Raw genomic sequence first — 18,351 nt, 5'->3', positions numbered from 1 at the left:
TAAGACACCAGTACTATTTAGAAACCCAACACAAACGTCTTATCATCTTCAATGGCCCACATTCCTACATACAATCTAAACTTTGAACTGAGCAAAACACTGACAGTATTGGCTGGTTGTAGAGTCACACAAAGGCAAATAAAAATGAACCACCGGGCTATTGGAATATTCCCACATTCATCTGATAATAACATGAATATATTGAGTATCATTTTGAGAATTAAAATATACTATTCTGGACAATATTTAACATCTATTCCCTGACGGTCTTTACATTCTTTTTCAGTGATCTGTCCCAATGCTGTGCTACCTGCATTACTAAGGCAGTATCAATGGACTCAAGTCTTATTGTTATCAGAGCAAGTTTGAATTGGACGGTTGCCAGTTAGAGTCTGCATACAAGCGTGGAAATGTGGAAGTGAATTGGCATCCGGAGAATTGCATTATATTGCTCTCCCCACTTACAGTATATCCTGCTGACGTGCCACTGAGCAAAGTGCCAACTTCTTAAACTTCTAGAAGAGTTGTTCAATTGTATGATTCGCATTTAGAGGTATTAAAATGTTCGGAATAAGTGTAAAATGTCTTTCACCCTTCCTTTCCCGCAAATACCCGCAGGCCATCACTCTAAGTCACCTTTCGATCACCCTGACCTGGTTAAAGGGGTAAGAAAAGTCGTAGCAGTGTTGGGTGGTGCTTATCAAACATTGACAGAGTTAATTGAGGTCGATGTAAAGGGTTAAATGGGACCATACAGAGACATACAGAAATGTACCTGTGCTGTGGTGCTAGACAACATACACTTACATGAAGTTATATAAAATGCGCACATGCTAAAAATGCATTGGTTATTAGTCAGAAGCAGCATGATCAATTTCATTCATTTCTATAGGGAGCTGGGGAGTCTAGGGATTGTCTTTGATGAGGGTTAGGGATGTTTTTTTTTATACATTTTCTGTGTTTTTTTGATCCTCCCACCAGCAGAGGGAGCAGAAGCAGAACAGGCACCTGTGTTTCAATCTAAAGCGAAACAAAAAAAACCTGTGCGTAACCGGATCCTTCAGTCACCTAAGGAAGCCCAGTTGTCAGTCTTATAGCTAACCAGTAGTTGATCAAAATCTGCTGTTGGCATTAATGAACCAAACACCCCATGCGGCATTGTGTCAAACCTGGACCCGGCTGTAAACATGCAAGTTGGCTGGCACTGGCAGTAGTTAAGGTTAGATCAGGACCATAGACTTTATATAAAGATAGACGACGCATCTCCACTTCCTCCCACTGTACAGAAGTGAAGTCTAAATATCCCAGATACGGGAGCAGCAATCTTGAGATTTTGACATCATTTGGAGCCTGAGTCTGCGCAGTAGCGATTGGGCGGTATCTAGGTTCCGCCCACACAACCGCACGAGCCAATCACAAGCCGAGCACGGCCGCAGCTTGTCAGCTCATGACGTCTCACCCCCTTTTTATAGCCTCAAATAACTAATCAAAACCAAACTTATCAGAAAAATTAACACTTGAACAAACATAAGCGTGGTAAGAACTACATAAAATTACAGAAACCATCTTTGGGAAAAAATTATTTGACAAGTACTTTGACTTTTTTGTTTGGCCCATGTCCCATCCGCTAACATGGAGGGGGCGGGATTTATGACCTATACGGATTCATGACCTAACGCAGCCAGCCACCAGAGGGCGATCGAGATGTTTTAGCTTCACTTTTGAGGAGCTGTCATGTCGTCCATTTTTATATAAAGTATATGATCAGGACTAAAAAGGTCAGGAAATAAATAGCTTCAAAAACCTCTATCAAACCAACTTATGGTTTGCCAGTTACTCACAAGAACAGTAAAATATGTGAAACATGTCCATTCAGTACTGGTACCTCATCCTCAAATGTTAAAATGCCATTTTACAAACAGTGTTAAAAAAGGTGTATATTTACTGGTTTTAATTAGAGCAAATTTGATTTGATTATGACTGGAAAATGTTGGGTTGAATGGTCCTGTGGTTTGGGTTTACAGGTTTGTGTATTCTGTGCTGTTCTTCAGTTGACATCATGGCAGTTCATAGATTGTGGCAATTCATCATGGCATCAAAGTGTGTTTGTTCCCACTGGTTAGGTCTGTATGGGTCCAGGTTTGACTTAGAGTTGTGGATGGAAGAGGCAGGATAACTGTATTCTGGAGGGCAGTAGATTGAAATTGGGTCTATAAAAAAGAACTTAGGAACAACTTAAGATCTGCTTTGTGCAACGTTATTCCTCTAAGATGATGTAAAGAGGGTATGAAAACAACACCTATATATAATTGGAGGCAGAGAGGGTTTACTTGAGGCTCTACTGTAGAGAAAGTGTTAGGTTTCAGTAAGCAGAATTCGATAACAGAGGCTGCACACTGTAACAACCGGGCTGCCGTGTAGGTGAGAGAGTGATCCAGGCCTGTGCACACTCCACACCTCCCAAATCTCAAGCATGATTTAAAATAGACATTTACATGTTGTATTAGTTAGCCGCTAGTAAGATAAAACAGTCCACCGATAACAGCATTTTCTCTGAGTGTGTACATTTGTCTAACATATATACAAACATACAAACATACTTTGCTTTACGCTCATGCCTTTGGTGTCCCTTTGTTGTCTGCTTTGGCTCCTGTAAGTCCATTTTCTGTGTTGTCATTCCCTGAGGAGCTCACCAGGCAGTCTTTGCTGCAGGGGACAGAGAAACCAAAGGTTAAGATGTACACCCATGTAGGGAGGAAATAGGTGTGATAAAGGCTATACTGTATGGATTTTTACAAAGCCTAACCCTCATAGCCCCAAATAATAATCTAGTGTTGGACACAAATTGGAATTAAGATTTTACTGAAACGCATATCAAAGAAGTTAATTGAAAGCTCAGAGGAACTCATTTGAAAGCTGAGAACCTGATGCCTCTTACCACTCTTGTAACATTTTTTATATGTATTTCATAAATAGATGTCTGCTTTGCAACTCACCACTGACATATCAATTGTGATAGATGTGACAAAGCAGAGATGCTGTCTGTCTTCCTTTTTCTGTCAGACAGGCCGGCCTCTCTGTTGTTTATTAGCTGCAGTCATACACAACATTATTTTTATGATGTGTCAATAGTCTCATATTAACCCAGTTAAGATGGCAGTTTGACTTAGAAATTAAACTGCATTTCTTATTTCCTTAATCCAAAAACAGTCCTAGTCAGTACAACCATTGTCAAATCAACACTTAGATTATTTCATCTTTATGTTATTAAAGGTTATGGTATATATTATTTTGTTTAATAATTGTAACAACATGTGAAAGGGGCTATTTTAGTCATTATCTGGGCATTGTTAATGTTATTTTATTTTAAATCAAAAAGGTAATGGAGCGATTGATAGCCACATCCAGACAGCAAGTACTGGTAGTAATATATTTCTAAGAAGCCTATTAGTGTCTATAATCAACTATATTCTGTATTTTTTGTCATTTGTCCACAGTATCCTGTGTTAAAGGTACAGTGTGTAGGATTTGACAGTATCTATGGTGTGGTTGCAGATTGCAACCAATTGAGTACTCCTCCGCTGCCGAGTGCAAAACCATGGTAACGCCGTTCGCCTCTCTCAGAGGCCATTCTTACCATAATAACACTATTTTAAGAGCAACAGAAGTTAGACGGCGGCTGGTGGTACCACGGTTTTGCACTCTGCTGCTCACATTACCGCAGTTTCTCAAGCATGTTGGAGAACTACGGTGGCCTTCAGGTAATGTAAAAACATGAAAGGTTCTCTCTAGAGTCAGTGTTTGGTTTGTCTGTTCTGGGCTACTGTAGAAACATGGTGGAGAAACATGGTGGACTCAGTGAAGAGGACCCGCTCCCTATGTAGATATGACAGGCTCATTCTAAGCTAACGGAAACACAGTGAATCTTAGTTACAGGTGATTATACACTAATGAAAACATAGTTATGAATATCATATTCCATTTCTGCTTCTAGATCCCCCGAAATATTACACACTGTTCCTTTAATACCATAGTCAGTGATCTACTCACGTCTTCTCATCGTCCTTCAGCAGGAAGTGAACAACCAAGGCCTTTATCACCATGACAATGATAACTATGCCAATGACTCCACCCAGCACTGAGACAATGATGACTGTCAAAGTATTGTCGACCTCCCTCACTGAAAAGAGGGAGAGAGGGAGAGAGAAAGAGTGAGAGGAGACACCTGCAGCGAGACTCTCAGCTTATTTTTAACATCTGTCTGAAGGTACAAGCACTTATAAGCAGGTAGAATCAGCCAATTAGACTGTTATCGGGCTATTAAATAGGCATTATCGGTCACTATAAGCACCATAGATGTGGGTCAGAACTTTAAGCCAAAACACATGTTTTCCCCTAAACATAGCAAAGTGTTTTTTGTTGCCTAAATCTAAAAGAGTTGTATTTTCACTCAGTTTTACAACGTGTTAGAAGGTGTTGCTTTTAAGTTTTGCTTTTACAATGCAGTAGGCGTAGTAGGCCCCTAATGACGCACAACTATGGTGCTTATAGTGACCGATAACGCCTATTTAATGGCCTGATAACAGTCGAATTGGGTGCTAGAATATAAAGTTAGGTGTTTTTGTGTGTCAGGTGTATGCAACTGCACGCATGCATGTGTCACATACTTCTGTCCACCACTATAAGAGTGTAGCTGGCACTGTGGTTGCGGTACTTTTCTTTTGGGTTCTTGGCGAAACAGATGTACTCTCCCTCGTCTTCGAAGGTGATGTTCCACAGCAGGATGGAGATGTTGTTGTTCTTCGAGGAGCCGATAAACTCCACGCGCTCATGGTACACACTGACCTTGGGCTCCACACCCTCAATGGGAATCACTGCTTCACATAGCTACACGCACACACACAGGTATATACTTAGATACACATAGTCAGACGTATTTCCATATGCGCAAAGATCTGCATTAGCATGTACTAACGTAAAATGTATCCGAGGCATGCAACACAGAAAAAGTCAATATAGGCCGTATGTGTTTTGTTTATACAGTCCATGTTGCTCATGCTTGCACGTGTGTGTGTGTGTGTGTGTGTGTGTGTGTGCGGTACCTTGAGCATGGTTCCATTGTCATTATAGTGCCAGTTGAAGTAGAGATTTTTGATGCCAATACAGGAGGAGTAGGTGCAGGGCAGCAGGACTGTGGAGCCATTCATTGCTTCAATATGAGGCACTTTACTTGTCACGACCTCCAGTCCGCCAACACTCCATACACCTGAACCAAGGGAGGAAGGAAAAGGTTAAGAAAAAAAAGGAAAACCTTGTTTTTTATAAACATATAAAACCCTGCAGATATAAAAAAAAAGAAGGTAAAACCATAGTACAGCACATATAGTACAGACCAAAAACAACACATTTTGGTTAGAAGTTGGGTCAATTATAACTCAGTTCATGTTCAGGTTCAGGTTACTTTGCTTTTAAACAATTTTTTGGAGCAAAAATGACAAGCGATGAAGTAATGTTATATGCTGGCTCGCTGGGCTGGGCTAGGATCACTGTAAAAGATGAGTCATGGCATTACAAAGTTAAGTAGCTTACTTACTGTAAGTAAGTAGATGACAGTTTTATTATCCTCCTTAAATAGTGTTCACTAGTCTTTGTTAGTGTGTTTGAATTTCTTGAGTCGAAACTCAAACTCAATTTACGACTGATGATGTAGCAAATTGACAGCTGGCAGTTTTAAAATCTCCCCTTGATGCAACTGAACGGGTTGTTTGCCTGCTCTGACTCTGATGCCGCCGTCAAGTTTCCTCCACTTTCGCCTTGAGGAGAGTGTCAAGTCTATCTATAGTCATAAAGTCCTAATGCTAGTACTTTGCAAAATACAGTAACTAAATCTTTTATGCTGTTTCCAGTAAAGCCTCTCATTCAAAGCCAAACAACAGTTCTTTCAGAGCAGTTAACTTCCCCCTGCCTCCTCTATGGCTTATTGTACAACCCCATAGTAATAAACACAGTGCCAGTGATTCAGAAGCAGAGGGGAAATGTGGAAAACATGTTCCCAGAAGACTAATAATCCCAGGACCTGAATGAGTAATTGTCCTCTGATGGTTAATGTGATCACAGTTAAAAATGTGTTACACATTCATGACGTCTTTTGAACATATAGGCTTCTTTTAAATATATACTGCTGTGCTATATTTGCATCATCAGAATCAGAGTCAGAAATACTTTATTGATCCCCGGGGGGAAATTGAGAGGTTACAGTTGCTCTTACATAAACATAAAGACTATGTATGAAAATAGAAATAAAGGAGTATGTAACATGTAAATGATGTACATAATGCTACAATATATAACCCTATATGTAGAGAAAGTAAATAATACATATAAGAATAAGAAATGAGAATATAAGAAATATGAACAAATATGTATTAAGACACATTATATAACAGATAACCAAAGTGTAAATAAATAGATAAAAATGCTGAGACGTGGGATCTATTAAGTGTGTTAGATATAAATGCAAGAATAGTATAAATAAGAATTAAATAAGAATATTTCTGGAAATGTACAGTATGATGCCAGGTTATTGCACAGTTGAATTATTGCACAAATTATTGTAGAGTTGAGTTACATAGAATATATCCTCTAATATACGTATAATTATTGTAAATATTTTGTTATTATTATTTAAATTCCATAGCTCATAAGACATGACCTACAAACACTAGAGCCCTCTGCCCTCTACTGGTGAATAGAGATACTGATTCAATCAGGACATAATGGGTCAACCGAAAGATTTCAATTGTCCTGCAATAGTAAAGTCCAAGTAAGTCACTGAAAGGTTTTTTTTGTCATCAGATTTATGACTGGAGTACAAGTCTTGTGATTTTTTGGCAAAATCTCTATTTTTGCTCATTTACTATGTTATTGGTGCATTCACTGCTCCTGTTTGCACACCGAGAAAGGTGACTAGACTGTGTATAAGACTTAGGTGGGTAACTGACATACAAACAAGCCAAAAGAGACAGCGAGAAAGAAATGCTCCCAAATCAAAACAAATTGTTACAAAATATTATAGTTTTCCTGTGACGTTCTGCAAAGCAGAAAAACACACACTAACTCTTTCATTTCCAAAAGAGACAACTTTAATCTTGTATTGATATTCGGGTCCCGCTGGGCCTGGTGTGTTGCTTTTGCAGTGACAGCTGGTGTAATTCTCAGATTGTTGCTCTGGTGTCCCTCACACACTTGGGACCTATTTATAAACGCTCTTCTACACACTGACCTGCTCAGGATCACATTGCACTTGGACATGGTGCAAACAGTATTAAAGTACATGCATGCCTATGTGTTTGTGAAGTCTTTACGTTTATATAAAGAATTTCGCACCACATGTTTTGCAGCATTGTGACGACATCGGTATTAAGAAAACATTAAAACACAGGAATCCCTCTGGTCATTTTGGATGAAATCACCATTTACTTTAGTACACTGGGTGTTACATTCTCTGGACACGCTGTAGTCAGTCGGGGTGCTCACTGTAAAGTTGCGATAAATTGCAATTTTTTTTGCTATTTGTTGGCACTGACATTCTTCATTCTGACATCCCATACCAAGCGCAACTGTGGATATTAAAAAAATATATAATTTAGAAAAAAAAAAACGGTGCCCAGGCTACAAGTCATTTTCAATGGAAGCCGGTGGCATGAAGCTATATATTGATGCCATTACACTCTACATTTGTCGCTGCGTGAGTGGCATGACATGCTACAAATCAAAGTTGAGCTGGTCTCCACTACTTTTTTCAGTGCTCCAATGACGCCCTGAAGGGTCAACCAATCATATGTTTTTATATGTTGCTTTTGTCGCTCGCAGTGTGAACATAGCATATGTGTGTGTTGTGTTATCAACATAAAAGTTTTGATCAATTAAGTGAATGCAGCCATCCCCGACTCAATCACCAAATTCATTGCTAATTCAGTACATGAGGATTTTAATTTAATTCAACTTTTCAATAACTGTCTGGCCTGTCAAGTATCATAATAGTTCAAGAGAAGAACAAGCTGGATATATTTGTGCATACAGACTCAAAAATAATTTATAGTGACAGTTTTCTCGGCCTGTCAGGTTCAGGTGGCAATCTAGTTTTAAATCTCTGAATGTTGCATTAAAAGTATATAATTATACACTAAAGGTATTTCAGGGTGTATGCTTTGGTTGTACTTTTTCTTTGTTCAGTTTTCTGAATTTGATCTTTCGTCTTCTCAGTCTCACCTCTTCCCTCTTGTCGTCTAACATCCGATATTTTTACCTCTCCTCTGTAGTCATTTCGACTCGTCTCCTCTACTCAACTCAGACCATTTGGGTTCTCCTTGTTCTTTCCTGTTTCTGGTTTTGCTCTCTTTTAATGGACTCTTACTATTCTTTTTTTTCGAAGCACTGGGCACTTTCTCTCTCACTCTCTTTTTTCCCTCAATATTTCTGTCTTACTTGCTCTCAGAACGTTTTCCTCAGGGACGCTGTAACTAAATAAATAGAGTAGAGATGTGGGGAGCTGGTTTGTGTGTGTTTTTTTGGGTGTGGGACAAGGGGTGGAATCAATGGCAACTTAAAGGTTCGAAATGTAATAAAAGAATCTTTGCCCTGCTTCTGTTAAGTGGATTAATGAATAATCTTTTACTATCTATCAGCAAGTACTGGCACAATGCCATTGAGCAATGTTTGCAACCAAGTGCTCCAGAGAGGATAATGGTGCAAAGGAAAACAAATGAGAAAACAAGGGAGAATCTCCCTCCTAAATGGCTCACGCACACAGGAAAACATGATGATCTTGTACATATCTGAGAGGAGTGTCCCCCATCGCGCCTATAAATAGATTTCACACCTCAACTCTCTACTATCCTCTTCCTCTCTGCCCCCTTTCTCCTCTTCTCAAATCAGTTTGTCCTGACAACACCCATAGATCCACATACTGTAGTAATGGACTATGTTGTGTATGTGTGTAGCATATGTATTTGAACTCGTATCTGTGTGTGTTTGTGTACATGAGTAATGGAATGCATGATATTTTTAGCACCACTATCAAATATCGCTTTTATCCCAGTTGGGAAACATCAATATCTGAACTGATGGGGAAGGAAATCAACTGACTGTGAGTGTGTGTGTGTGTGTGTGTGTGTGTGTGTGTGTGTGTGTGTGTGTGTGTGTTTGTCCTTGGCTGACTGTCAAGGTGAGTTTTTTTTTTTTTTTTTTAAGTAGGCCACAGATTGAAGAGTTAATGTATTTCCGTGTGAACCCATAGAGAACCGACCGAGGACACTATTACCTCTCTGAGAAAGAGAGGGAGAGAGAGAGAAGTGATGGGAAGGGTGAAAGAGAAGGGAGGGAGGAGAGGAACAAGGGAGCAGGGGTAATGAAGGAAGTGCAGTATGTAGGAAATGATGGAAGGGGTCACACGGGATGTATAGGAAGAGGTGTAGTGCAACGTCCTCTCCAAGGTGAGCGAGAGACAGCATGGCAGAGAATTACAATAGCAGCTAAGTAACTAAATCATCAGTGGCCAAGGCAGGGTCACGTTTACATTTAGAGATACGCACATATGTAACACGATAGCCACGCAAACAAGTAACAACATACGGTACAATCATCTACTGATACTGACTGCTGTGTGGTTATAACCTGGGATGCTCTGCATCTGTTTTGCCTCATTGCTTGTTTTACCACAACTCTTCCTGCTGTTTGTTGTTTATTCTCGACGACAAAATGTGTTGCATAATCCCTCATGTTAAAATATAGCACCATAGAGTGAGACTTGTGAAAGTGAAGAGGATGAAAGTGGTTTAACGCCCAGGGTTGAGGTGACAGTTGTATCTTGGAACTTTTTGGATTACACATCTTTGTTTTCTGAAGAGTATATTTGGTCCGTGAAGTAGTCTGTCCTCCGAATCTTGTCTGTTATGATGAGGGCTTGTAATATTAGTGGCATCTCTATGTGAATAATGAGTGATACTTTGTCAGACTCTGTCAGACCTGACAGCACGTTACGGTCATGTTTCACATATCATGTCTCTGATTATTGTATCAAAAGTGTACATTATTACAGTAGGGAGTTTATTTTTAAGTAGTTAGAAGTAATTAAATATCCCCATATTTTCGTCTAATATTCCCCATCTGGTTTTGATTGTCGTTTCATTTCTGTTTTCTCTGGCTTCATTTTCTGTTGACAACGCGTCTGTTGAGAGAGATTGCTGTAATTTTTTGGCAAAGATTATAGGAATCTAAGAAAAGAGTTAGATAAGAACAAACGTGTGTTTCTATGCAGGCATGACATTTCGACAGATGTGTAATGTGCATATTTTGATGAATAACTGTATTAAATAGAATTGCATAATACAGATGAATAATAGACGACGATGCCGTCATGTTGGAGAACGGAGGTGGACGACGCTGCCACAAATGAGGTTGGGATCGACAGGAGGGATCAATTTGATGTCTTAAATAGCGACGGTAATGCATTATGATGTCACTACATAGTGGACATAATAATTAAAACTCACTGGAGTGGCAGTACCTACAAAAATCTGAATTGTTATTTGACTGATGCTCCAAGATGGCTGCCACAAAATGAGTTTGGTCCAAGGTCTTTAGAAGGGCAACCAAAAAAACAAATGAAGGAATGATGGTGATTGACTGACAAGAGGGAAGGGACCACAGTGGCGACCACTGGGACCTAGATAGGTTTCAGATATAGAGCTCTACATAGGAGTGTGCTCCTGTAAAACACACCAGAGATTGGTGTTTTAGAGATCGGCGACCAAAGAGTGATTATTATTTTTTTTTACCTTCAAGCCCTTGTTTGGCCTGCCAGATGTTAAATTCCATGTTACTATACACAGCTAGGACACCATTTATCTTTCTGCTGGCAATTCTACTGGTTCTGTACCCTTGAAATGAGATTGTCTTATCTTGCCTCAACTGCATCAGATTTACCAGACCTCGTAGCAATTAAGAACAGAATAAAAGAAGGTGACCTACTAATTACAACAGCAAACACCCCAAGGGTGAAGCAACACAAGTAAGGGATAATGTACAGCCAGCCGGTCATTGTTGTAAAATAAACCCTGATATTTCACAACAATGACCCACTAGCTGTACATTATCCCGCTTATTACACGGCTACTTACTTAAGAAATCAGTAATTTGCCACAGAAACGGTCCGCCAGAGTCGGACATCAGAACTGCGCCCATAGCTGTTATACATAGCAACGGTCTGCTATAAAGACATAACAGACTGTAGGACGCCATGATTGACCAATCAGAGCCGTGTAATAACTAAAGATATAGGCTTGCATCCAACTCCATACCATACTAACCCATACAACAAAAGACAACACAGTGTTCAAAACTAATTCTTGTTGCCTGTTTGATGAAATGGGAAAACTGAGTTTTTTGGACAACTTTGCTAAATAAAACCCTGAAAATTCAAAAATCTGGATTATGGGCTAATATATAATGTACTCCGCAAAGTAAGACAGATAACTTGGTGTGAGTCACAGCACCAAAGAGGACTTCCCAGTCGTGTTTCATTGTTCTCAGTTGGAGTCCAAAGGGGTCACCTGCTGTTAGCTATAATAGGCAAGTGGGTTAAGTTTAACCCTGAAGTGACCATGCTCCCTTAATTTGTTTTTTTGTGTTTTTCTGAGGTTATTAGCTTTTTAAAAAGCACCCTTAAAAAAATAAAGAGGGAAAAAACATATCTGTGATCTTCTGACATTTGATCTAATCAGCTTGAACAAACCTCGGAAATTATCAAGAGAAATAAAATCAGTTTTCTGCCACATTTAGGAATATTAAGCGCCCATTTGAAATTTCAAAAAGGCCGCCCCTCAGGGGCAAAATCTCTTGCTTTTATCGCAAAATGCACAATTGTTCATCTTAACTGCCCCGTGATCAGTGACTCAGAGTTTTGATTTCATTTTAATCTTATAATTTTTGGGATCAAATCTGACTTAGTTGGCCAGATGTTACCAAGAAAACCACCTCATAAAAGCTTTTCAAATTAATAATACTGTACAGATATTTGCTATTAGATTATAGATGAACTCTATTGAATCACATGCTTTGGGAAAGTCTGACAGGAACAGAGGTTGTTTTACATTAGGATATAGAATTACAAGCATGTCACCTTTAATGTGTGTGTATAACAGACACAATCTCAGACATGGGAGGACCATTTTTTTTTGTGAAGTTATTGATTTCTTAAGTAAGTAGCCGTGTAGTAAGTGGGATTATGTGAAGGGCGCTGGTCATTGTTGTGAAATAAACCCCGACAGCTCGCTCACTGTACATTATCCCTTACATAATAGGAGATGAGCAGAGTCTAAAATTGTGCTCTTCAGTCAGTTTATATAATGCTATCCAAATAAAAACAAATGAATGCTGCTCCCCGCCTTCGCCCAATGTCGGCTGGGATCGGCTCCAGCCCCCTCCGCGGCCCCTAACGGGATAAGCGGTTGCAGATGAGGATGAGGAATGCTGCTCATTCTTACTTGAATAGATGACATTGTATTAACTGACATTTCAGCACAATGATCCTACCATCCTTAATAAAGCATTATGTCAAAATGTTACCAGTAAAATGCCACATAAATGACAAGATGGTGTTGGATTTTGCTCTTTTTCAATAATTCTCTCTGCATATGACCTGATGCCCATGACCTGTATTTGTATTCCTCTTTCTTAAGGGAATATTTTGTTATAAGCTTTTCTCATTTTTTATTATGTTCATCGCTATTGTTAAATCCTTAAAAAGCAACCTCATCTAGTGACCGTTGTATGTAGAAGCATTTAGTGTGTGATAAGCTGGCGTCAGATTAGCCGTACATTGTGACATACGATGAAGAGGATTCAGTCATTTGTTATATAGGACTTATCTTGACCAAAGTGCAACACTTTTTCCTTAATGCCTTGATCAGACAACATTGGGAATTTGAATAGTACCAGCAATACATTTGTGGACCATTTACATGGAAAATCCCCGAAAGAAAGAAATGAATGTGAAAGTAATCAATTAAAAGAGAAGAAACAGCTTCATTTGAGGTAAAGTATAGCCTCTAGAAAATACTTCTGCATGGGATCTTTGGGTGTAGAATGAACTTAAATATCAGCATAATATGAAACATCATAATTTGATAAGGAGAGCACTGAAATAAAGTTCTTCACGTATACCTGTTGGTCTTGTTTTCGTGCCTTATGGCTCAACTGTGCCGAGTTTCAAAACAACTGCGAGCTAGGAGGAAATGTTCGGATGTGGGGGCACTATTGGGTGCTACAAGAAAAACAGGGAGTGTATGAGCAAAAGCACAGATCACCACTGCACCACTACGTCACTACCAGTAATACTACAACACACGCACACACACACACACACACACACACACACAGCCGTGAACTGTAACCTTAACAAATGTTTTTATGTACTCTGAGAAGCACAAGTTCTTCTACATTTTCTTCTTTCCCCTTAATTGTTTTTCCTAGAAAGAGGCCCAATATGAAGTACATGCATGAAGAGCCATTTAGCCAGTCACTCATCCAGCTCAGCAACCACCAATATCCAAGTTCAGATCGGCAGAGGGTTGGATGTTATTGACCTTGATGCCCCTCAGCGAGGCAACAAGTAAACATCACCTATTACATCACAATCTGTTTTAGCCTCCAGGTGTGGAAAGAGAGCTAAAGCAGAAGCGACAGAACAGCAGATGTTGTGATGGAGTAATAAAAAAGAAGGTATAGATTGACTGTGACAGCCGTGAACCACCCATTTAGAGCGGCGTAGAAAACACTGAAACAAAAAGGAGCAAAAGAGGAAGGTGTAGAGGGCATAGAAACAAGTTGAAATGTATAGACAATTAGAGGGATTCACCCAATCACAAGCTGGCATGAAAGTGAGGATATAGAAGTACAATGTTGTGGTGTAATGTACAGAAATAGTGGAAGAGTGAGGAATGACAGCTGAAGGTATACAGAGAAGTATAACTCACCGAACAGCAATGCAAGTGCCAAACCAGTATGGAGTAGATCCCCTGATCTCAGCCGACCAGAGACACTCGAACCAGTGCTGTCCACTGACGCCATGACACCACCTGTGTTCTTGTCTGTCTATGTGTTTGTGCAGAATGCTGTCAATCTGTCCCCGTCTGCCAGTCTGGTCAGCCTGAACTGTGTCCAATCAATGCAAAATGTGTTTGTCTTATGAGTCTCTGGAGCAAGGTGGGACACTGAGCTGTGCAGCCAAAGTCCTGCTCTCAGTCCCTCCCTCTTCTTTCCTCCTCTGCACTCTGTCCCAGGAATGAGCAGAGGGAGGAAGCGCAAAAAGAGAGAGAAGGATAAATTCCTTCAGGGAGTTCTCTCCCGACCAGCAGCTGTTCCCTGCGTTGCTGCACTCCAAGCAGGCCAGAAAAAAAGCAGAGGAAACTGAAGAATGCAGCAGTTGAATGAAGAAGAGTGCGGGGCTTGTCTTGTCTCTCTCTCTCCCTCCCTTTTTCCTGTCCTTCGTCGTTGCTGTCTCGTTCAGACTCAGTGGTGATTATCCAGCAAAGGAGAGTGCGAGGCGAAAGGCAGAGAGGAGAAGCGAGGTATAGAGCGATAGCGGCGTAGCAGCGTGGTATCAGACAGCTCCACTGCTTCAGCAGCAGCAGCAGCAGCAGCCAGGGAAGCAGGCTGGCTGGCAAACCCCACAGGGGGAGACATAGGCTGGAGGGTGGGGGGGAGTGAGGGAGAGCACGAGAGAAGCACGGAGGGATGCTGGAGCAGAGCCAGCAACCAGCAGATAAGCAGCAAGCGCGTGTCTCCCCAGCCAGCGTAGGAAGGAATGAGCAACGAGCGATACTGCAGAGGTAGAGGCGAAGAGAGAGAGAGAGGGAAGGAGGGGATGGAGTGAGATGGAGAGGGGGGAAGCTGGGGGGATAACTGCTGCCACATGCACGCACATACACATATGCACCCGGCGCAGTACGGCTGAGTCAGCCTTACTCAAGAGGGGTCTCAGAGTCGGACACGGGCTGGGTGCTTCACCACATACCCCCGTCTTCACTGCATCCACTCTCCACTTTCATGCGTCTCACATTTCATACTCCTACGACACCTCTGATTCGGCAGCACTGGCAAGATGTGATCTTGTCCTCTGGCAAGTTTTCTACCAAATGACTCATGTTGTATCTCTCTTTCCTTCCTCAGCTCTACACGCTACGTATTTGGAAAGGCTTTTGATTTAAAAAAAACAAACAAACAGTTTTATAAAGATGTGTTTACGCCATTGAGTTGAAATCTGTTCGTATTGCACATAGGCTATATAAGAAGTGCACGTAGTCACTGTGACGTCCCCCACTGGTTCGTGGACTGCCATTTTGAAGCCTTGGTTTCGGCATTTTGGCCATCTCCATCTTGTTTTTTTGCAACCAGAAGTGGAGGGTGGAGCTAAGCACAGCTGAATGTTGAATAAGACATTTCTAGGTGACCAAAATGTTGAAATTAACTTTCATGAAGTGAAACTGCAAAAGGGTTAAAGTTCTAAGATGAAAACACGGACAACTTCCAGACCGGACAACGCCATGGTAGCGACTGGTCAATCACAAGGTAGCCACGTCGTAAAGCATACCCTGCTTTATGGTCTATTGAAACTAGTGATTGAGACTATACACTCATGTTTACAATGTTTACTGAGGTAATAAATCAAGTGAGAAGTATAGGGTCATTTTCTCATAGACTTCTATACAATCAGACTTCTTTTTGCAGCCAGTGGAGTCGTCCCCTGCTGTCTATTAAAAAGAATCCAAGCTTAAGGGAAGTTTAATGACTTCTGCATTGGCACCACTTCTCAGACCGGGAGGTTGCCGTCTGGTATTGCACTGGATTTATTTTATTTCAATTTGTTTTATTTAGTAAATGCTGTTCTAAGGCACTACGTATGCAGTATACCTTACATGCACAAGCACAGGCCTGTGTATGCATTTTGACATTGCAATTTGCATGACGCCAGGACGTTTTGTAGATGTTTTTGAATACATTTGACCACAAACCAGCGACTGCCAAAAACTGTGCCGATGCAAGCCACACTGGGCACAAACGCCTAGACAACATCCTTTGAGGTCTGTGGACCAGAGCTCAGCAAGTCCTCCGTCGTCTGTTCATAAAACCTGTACAATCAGTAAACGTGACTGCACTGTAGAGGACCTGGCCTCGGCGTGTGTTCTGTGGCTTTCAATCAAATTGTCACAAAATACCTTCAGAAGCTGGTCTTAGTTTACATGCCTTATAATTTACCTGCAAGGCGTATACACCGTGCTACAAATCACGGAACCAGCAGGACATTACACAATCACAGCATACCTTTTCATCAATCACAGCTCAGCCTTCAACACAACGCAGTGGCAGTGAAGGATCGCCAAAGTCCTCAACTGTAATATGCAGTCTGACCTCATTCGCAGGATTCACGACTTCCTCTCCCATCGAGCGACACATCAACAGTGTCATCACCAACACTCAAGGCCCATTTCTGTCTGACCCAGTACAACTTCACATTTCACTCAAAGGTGTAAGTGCGAGTTAGCTTTAACATTAGCAAGCAAAGGGGTTTTGCATCTATCAGCCTTCACTTTTACACTTTAACACTTTTACTGTTGTAACTGCTAAAACGATGGAGGAGTGCAAACGTCTTGTTGGACCTCAGTGGATGAACTGACATGCATAGGCGCACCAAAGGGGACTTTTCATCATCTGTAACCTGCTATCACTCCATGTACAACCCCAACACCACCTACTGTAATGTGGAACACAGAATAATTCTGGTAACACTTCATTTTACAGGTCTGCAAATTTCAGTAACCTATTTGAAATTTCTTTGGAATTACTGCCAAATTACCCCAATATTTACCCCAAAATTTATCGAAAATTACTTTATTATAAAGATTATTTAATAATTATATTAAATTATATATTTATTAAATACATTTCCAGGAAAAGAATACAACGTTAATTGATATGCTTTATTTCCATATCTAGTGATAAATAGATAATAATTAGCAAAGAACTTATTTGAAAGTTCTTAAAATTCTCCCTGAATCATTACATTAGCTACCAGGTTACATTTGTGTAGACAATAAGTCACACAATGGTGAGGTTCGTCCGTCCCATTCTTGTGAACGCGATATCTCAGTAAAGCCTTGAGTGAATTTCTTCAAATTTGGCACAAATGTCCACTTGGACTCAAGGATGAACTGATTAGATTTTGGTGGTCAAAGGTCACTGTGACTTCACAAATCACATTTTGGCCATAACTCAAGCATTCCTATGCCAACAATGACAATTTCACACAAATGTCTAACTGGATACAATGATGAAGTGATGACATTTTGTACAGGGATCTGTATCTGTACTGCCAGTGAGAACTCATATTACCTCTCGGGAATACATGCCAAAGTATCAATGGAATTTATGCATTTTTTCTTCAAAGGAAATACAACACCGTTTCTTTTTACCAGAACACCTAATTGCCTTTCTAAATGGAGACAACACACTTTCTGTGATGACTTGGCATTACACAACACATTTTTTCTGATTTCTGTGACGACTTGGCACCGTAGATGTGTGTAATGTTTTGGCATCACTTCCCGCTCCCTGGAGTCATGGCACATTACGGGTTGTAACGCATTCTGTGATTATCTCATAGCTTTTCTCACAATATAACGATCATTTGACTTTTATTGTGCATTTCACGTTTGATGTGTGACATTTTTTTTTAAATAGTACAAAGGAAAACATAATAAAAATGGTAACATAACAAACATTTATATTATGTCTTGTTTCTGAATTTGGTTACCCCTTTCCAGTTCTCGTTTCCTATATTTTAGTCTGGATGCTTTGACCTCAACTCTCACACGTACACACGTGCATGGGCACACATGTTGTCAGGTGATCTGTCTCTTGGCATTTGATGTCATTTCCAGGTTCAAGTGAGTGTGTGTGTGTTTTGGCAGTGATAGATGAGTGGGATACACACCTTAATGCGGCAAGCTACACGTAGATACATTTGTCGATGGAGAGGTTTATACAGAAATACACATGTGTATATGAGAGGGAGAGTGAAATGCAAACATGCGTCTTTGCATATGCGCACCGATACATAGTCACATGTGAGCACACACGCACACAGACACACCTGCCTCTGGACAGGGTGACCTTGGATTTGGTGTATAAAAGGAAGGAGGAGCAGAAGAGGACATTACACTGATGAGAGGAGGGGAGAGTGTTGGGGATCAGGAGGGGTGAGAGGAAAAGAGAAGTTCAAGGGGGGGAAAG

At 40.6% G+C, this 18,351-nt stretch overlaps 1 protein-coding gene across 1 annotated transcript; it reads right to left on the bottom strand.

The window, feature by feature from the left end:
* Positions 1 to 925: 925 nt before the first annotated feature.
* On the bottom strand, positions 926 to 14,447 carry LOC141771433 (sodium channel regulatory subunit beta-4-like). The gene is made up of 5 exons (XM_074641703.1): positions 14,037 to 14,447; positions 5,103 to 5,266; positions 4,668 to 4,887; positions 4,051 to 4,180; positions 926 to 2,706 (listed from the first exon to the last, which is right to left on the bottom strand). The coding sequence occupies exons 1-5, from the start codon at positions 14,128 to 14,130 to the stop codon at positions 2,613 to 2,615; spliced, it is 702 nt and encodes a 233-aa protein (XP_074497804.1). The 5' UTR covers positions 14,131 to 14,447; the 3' UTR covers positions 926 to 2,612.
* Positions 14,448 to 18,351: the final 3,904 nt, after the last annotated feature.

This window comes from Sebastes fasciatus, chromosome 7 (genome assembly GCF_043250625.1).
Source record: "Sebastes fasciatus isolate fSebFas1 chromosome 7, fSebFas1.pri, whole genome shotgun sequence".
Classification (NCBI taxonomy): domain Eukaryota; kingdom Metazoa; phylum Chordata; class Actinopteri; order Perciformes; family Sebastidae; genus Sebastes; species Sebastes fasciatus.
The sequence above is the reverse complement of the archived record's forward strand: the minus strand, read 5'-3'. Positions and strand labels throughout refer to the sequence as shown.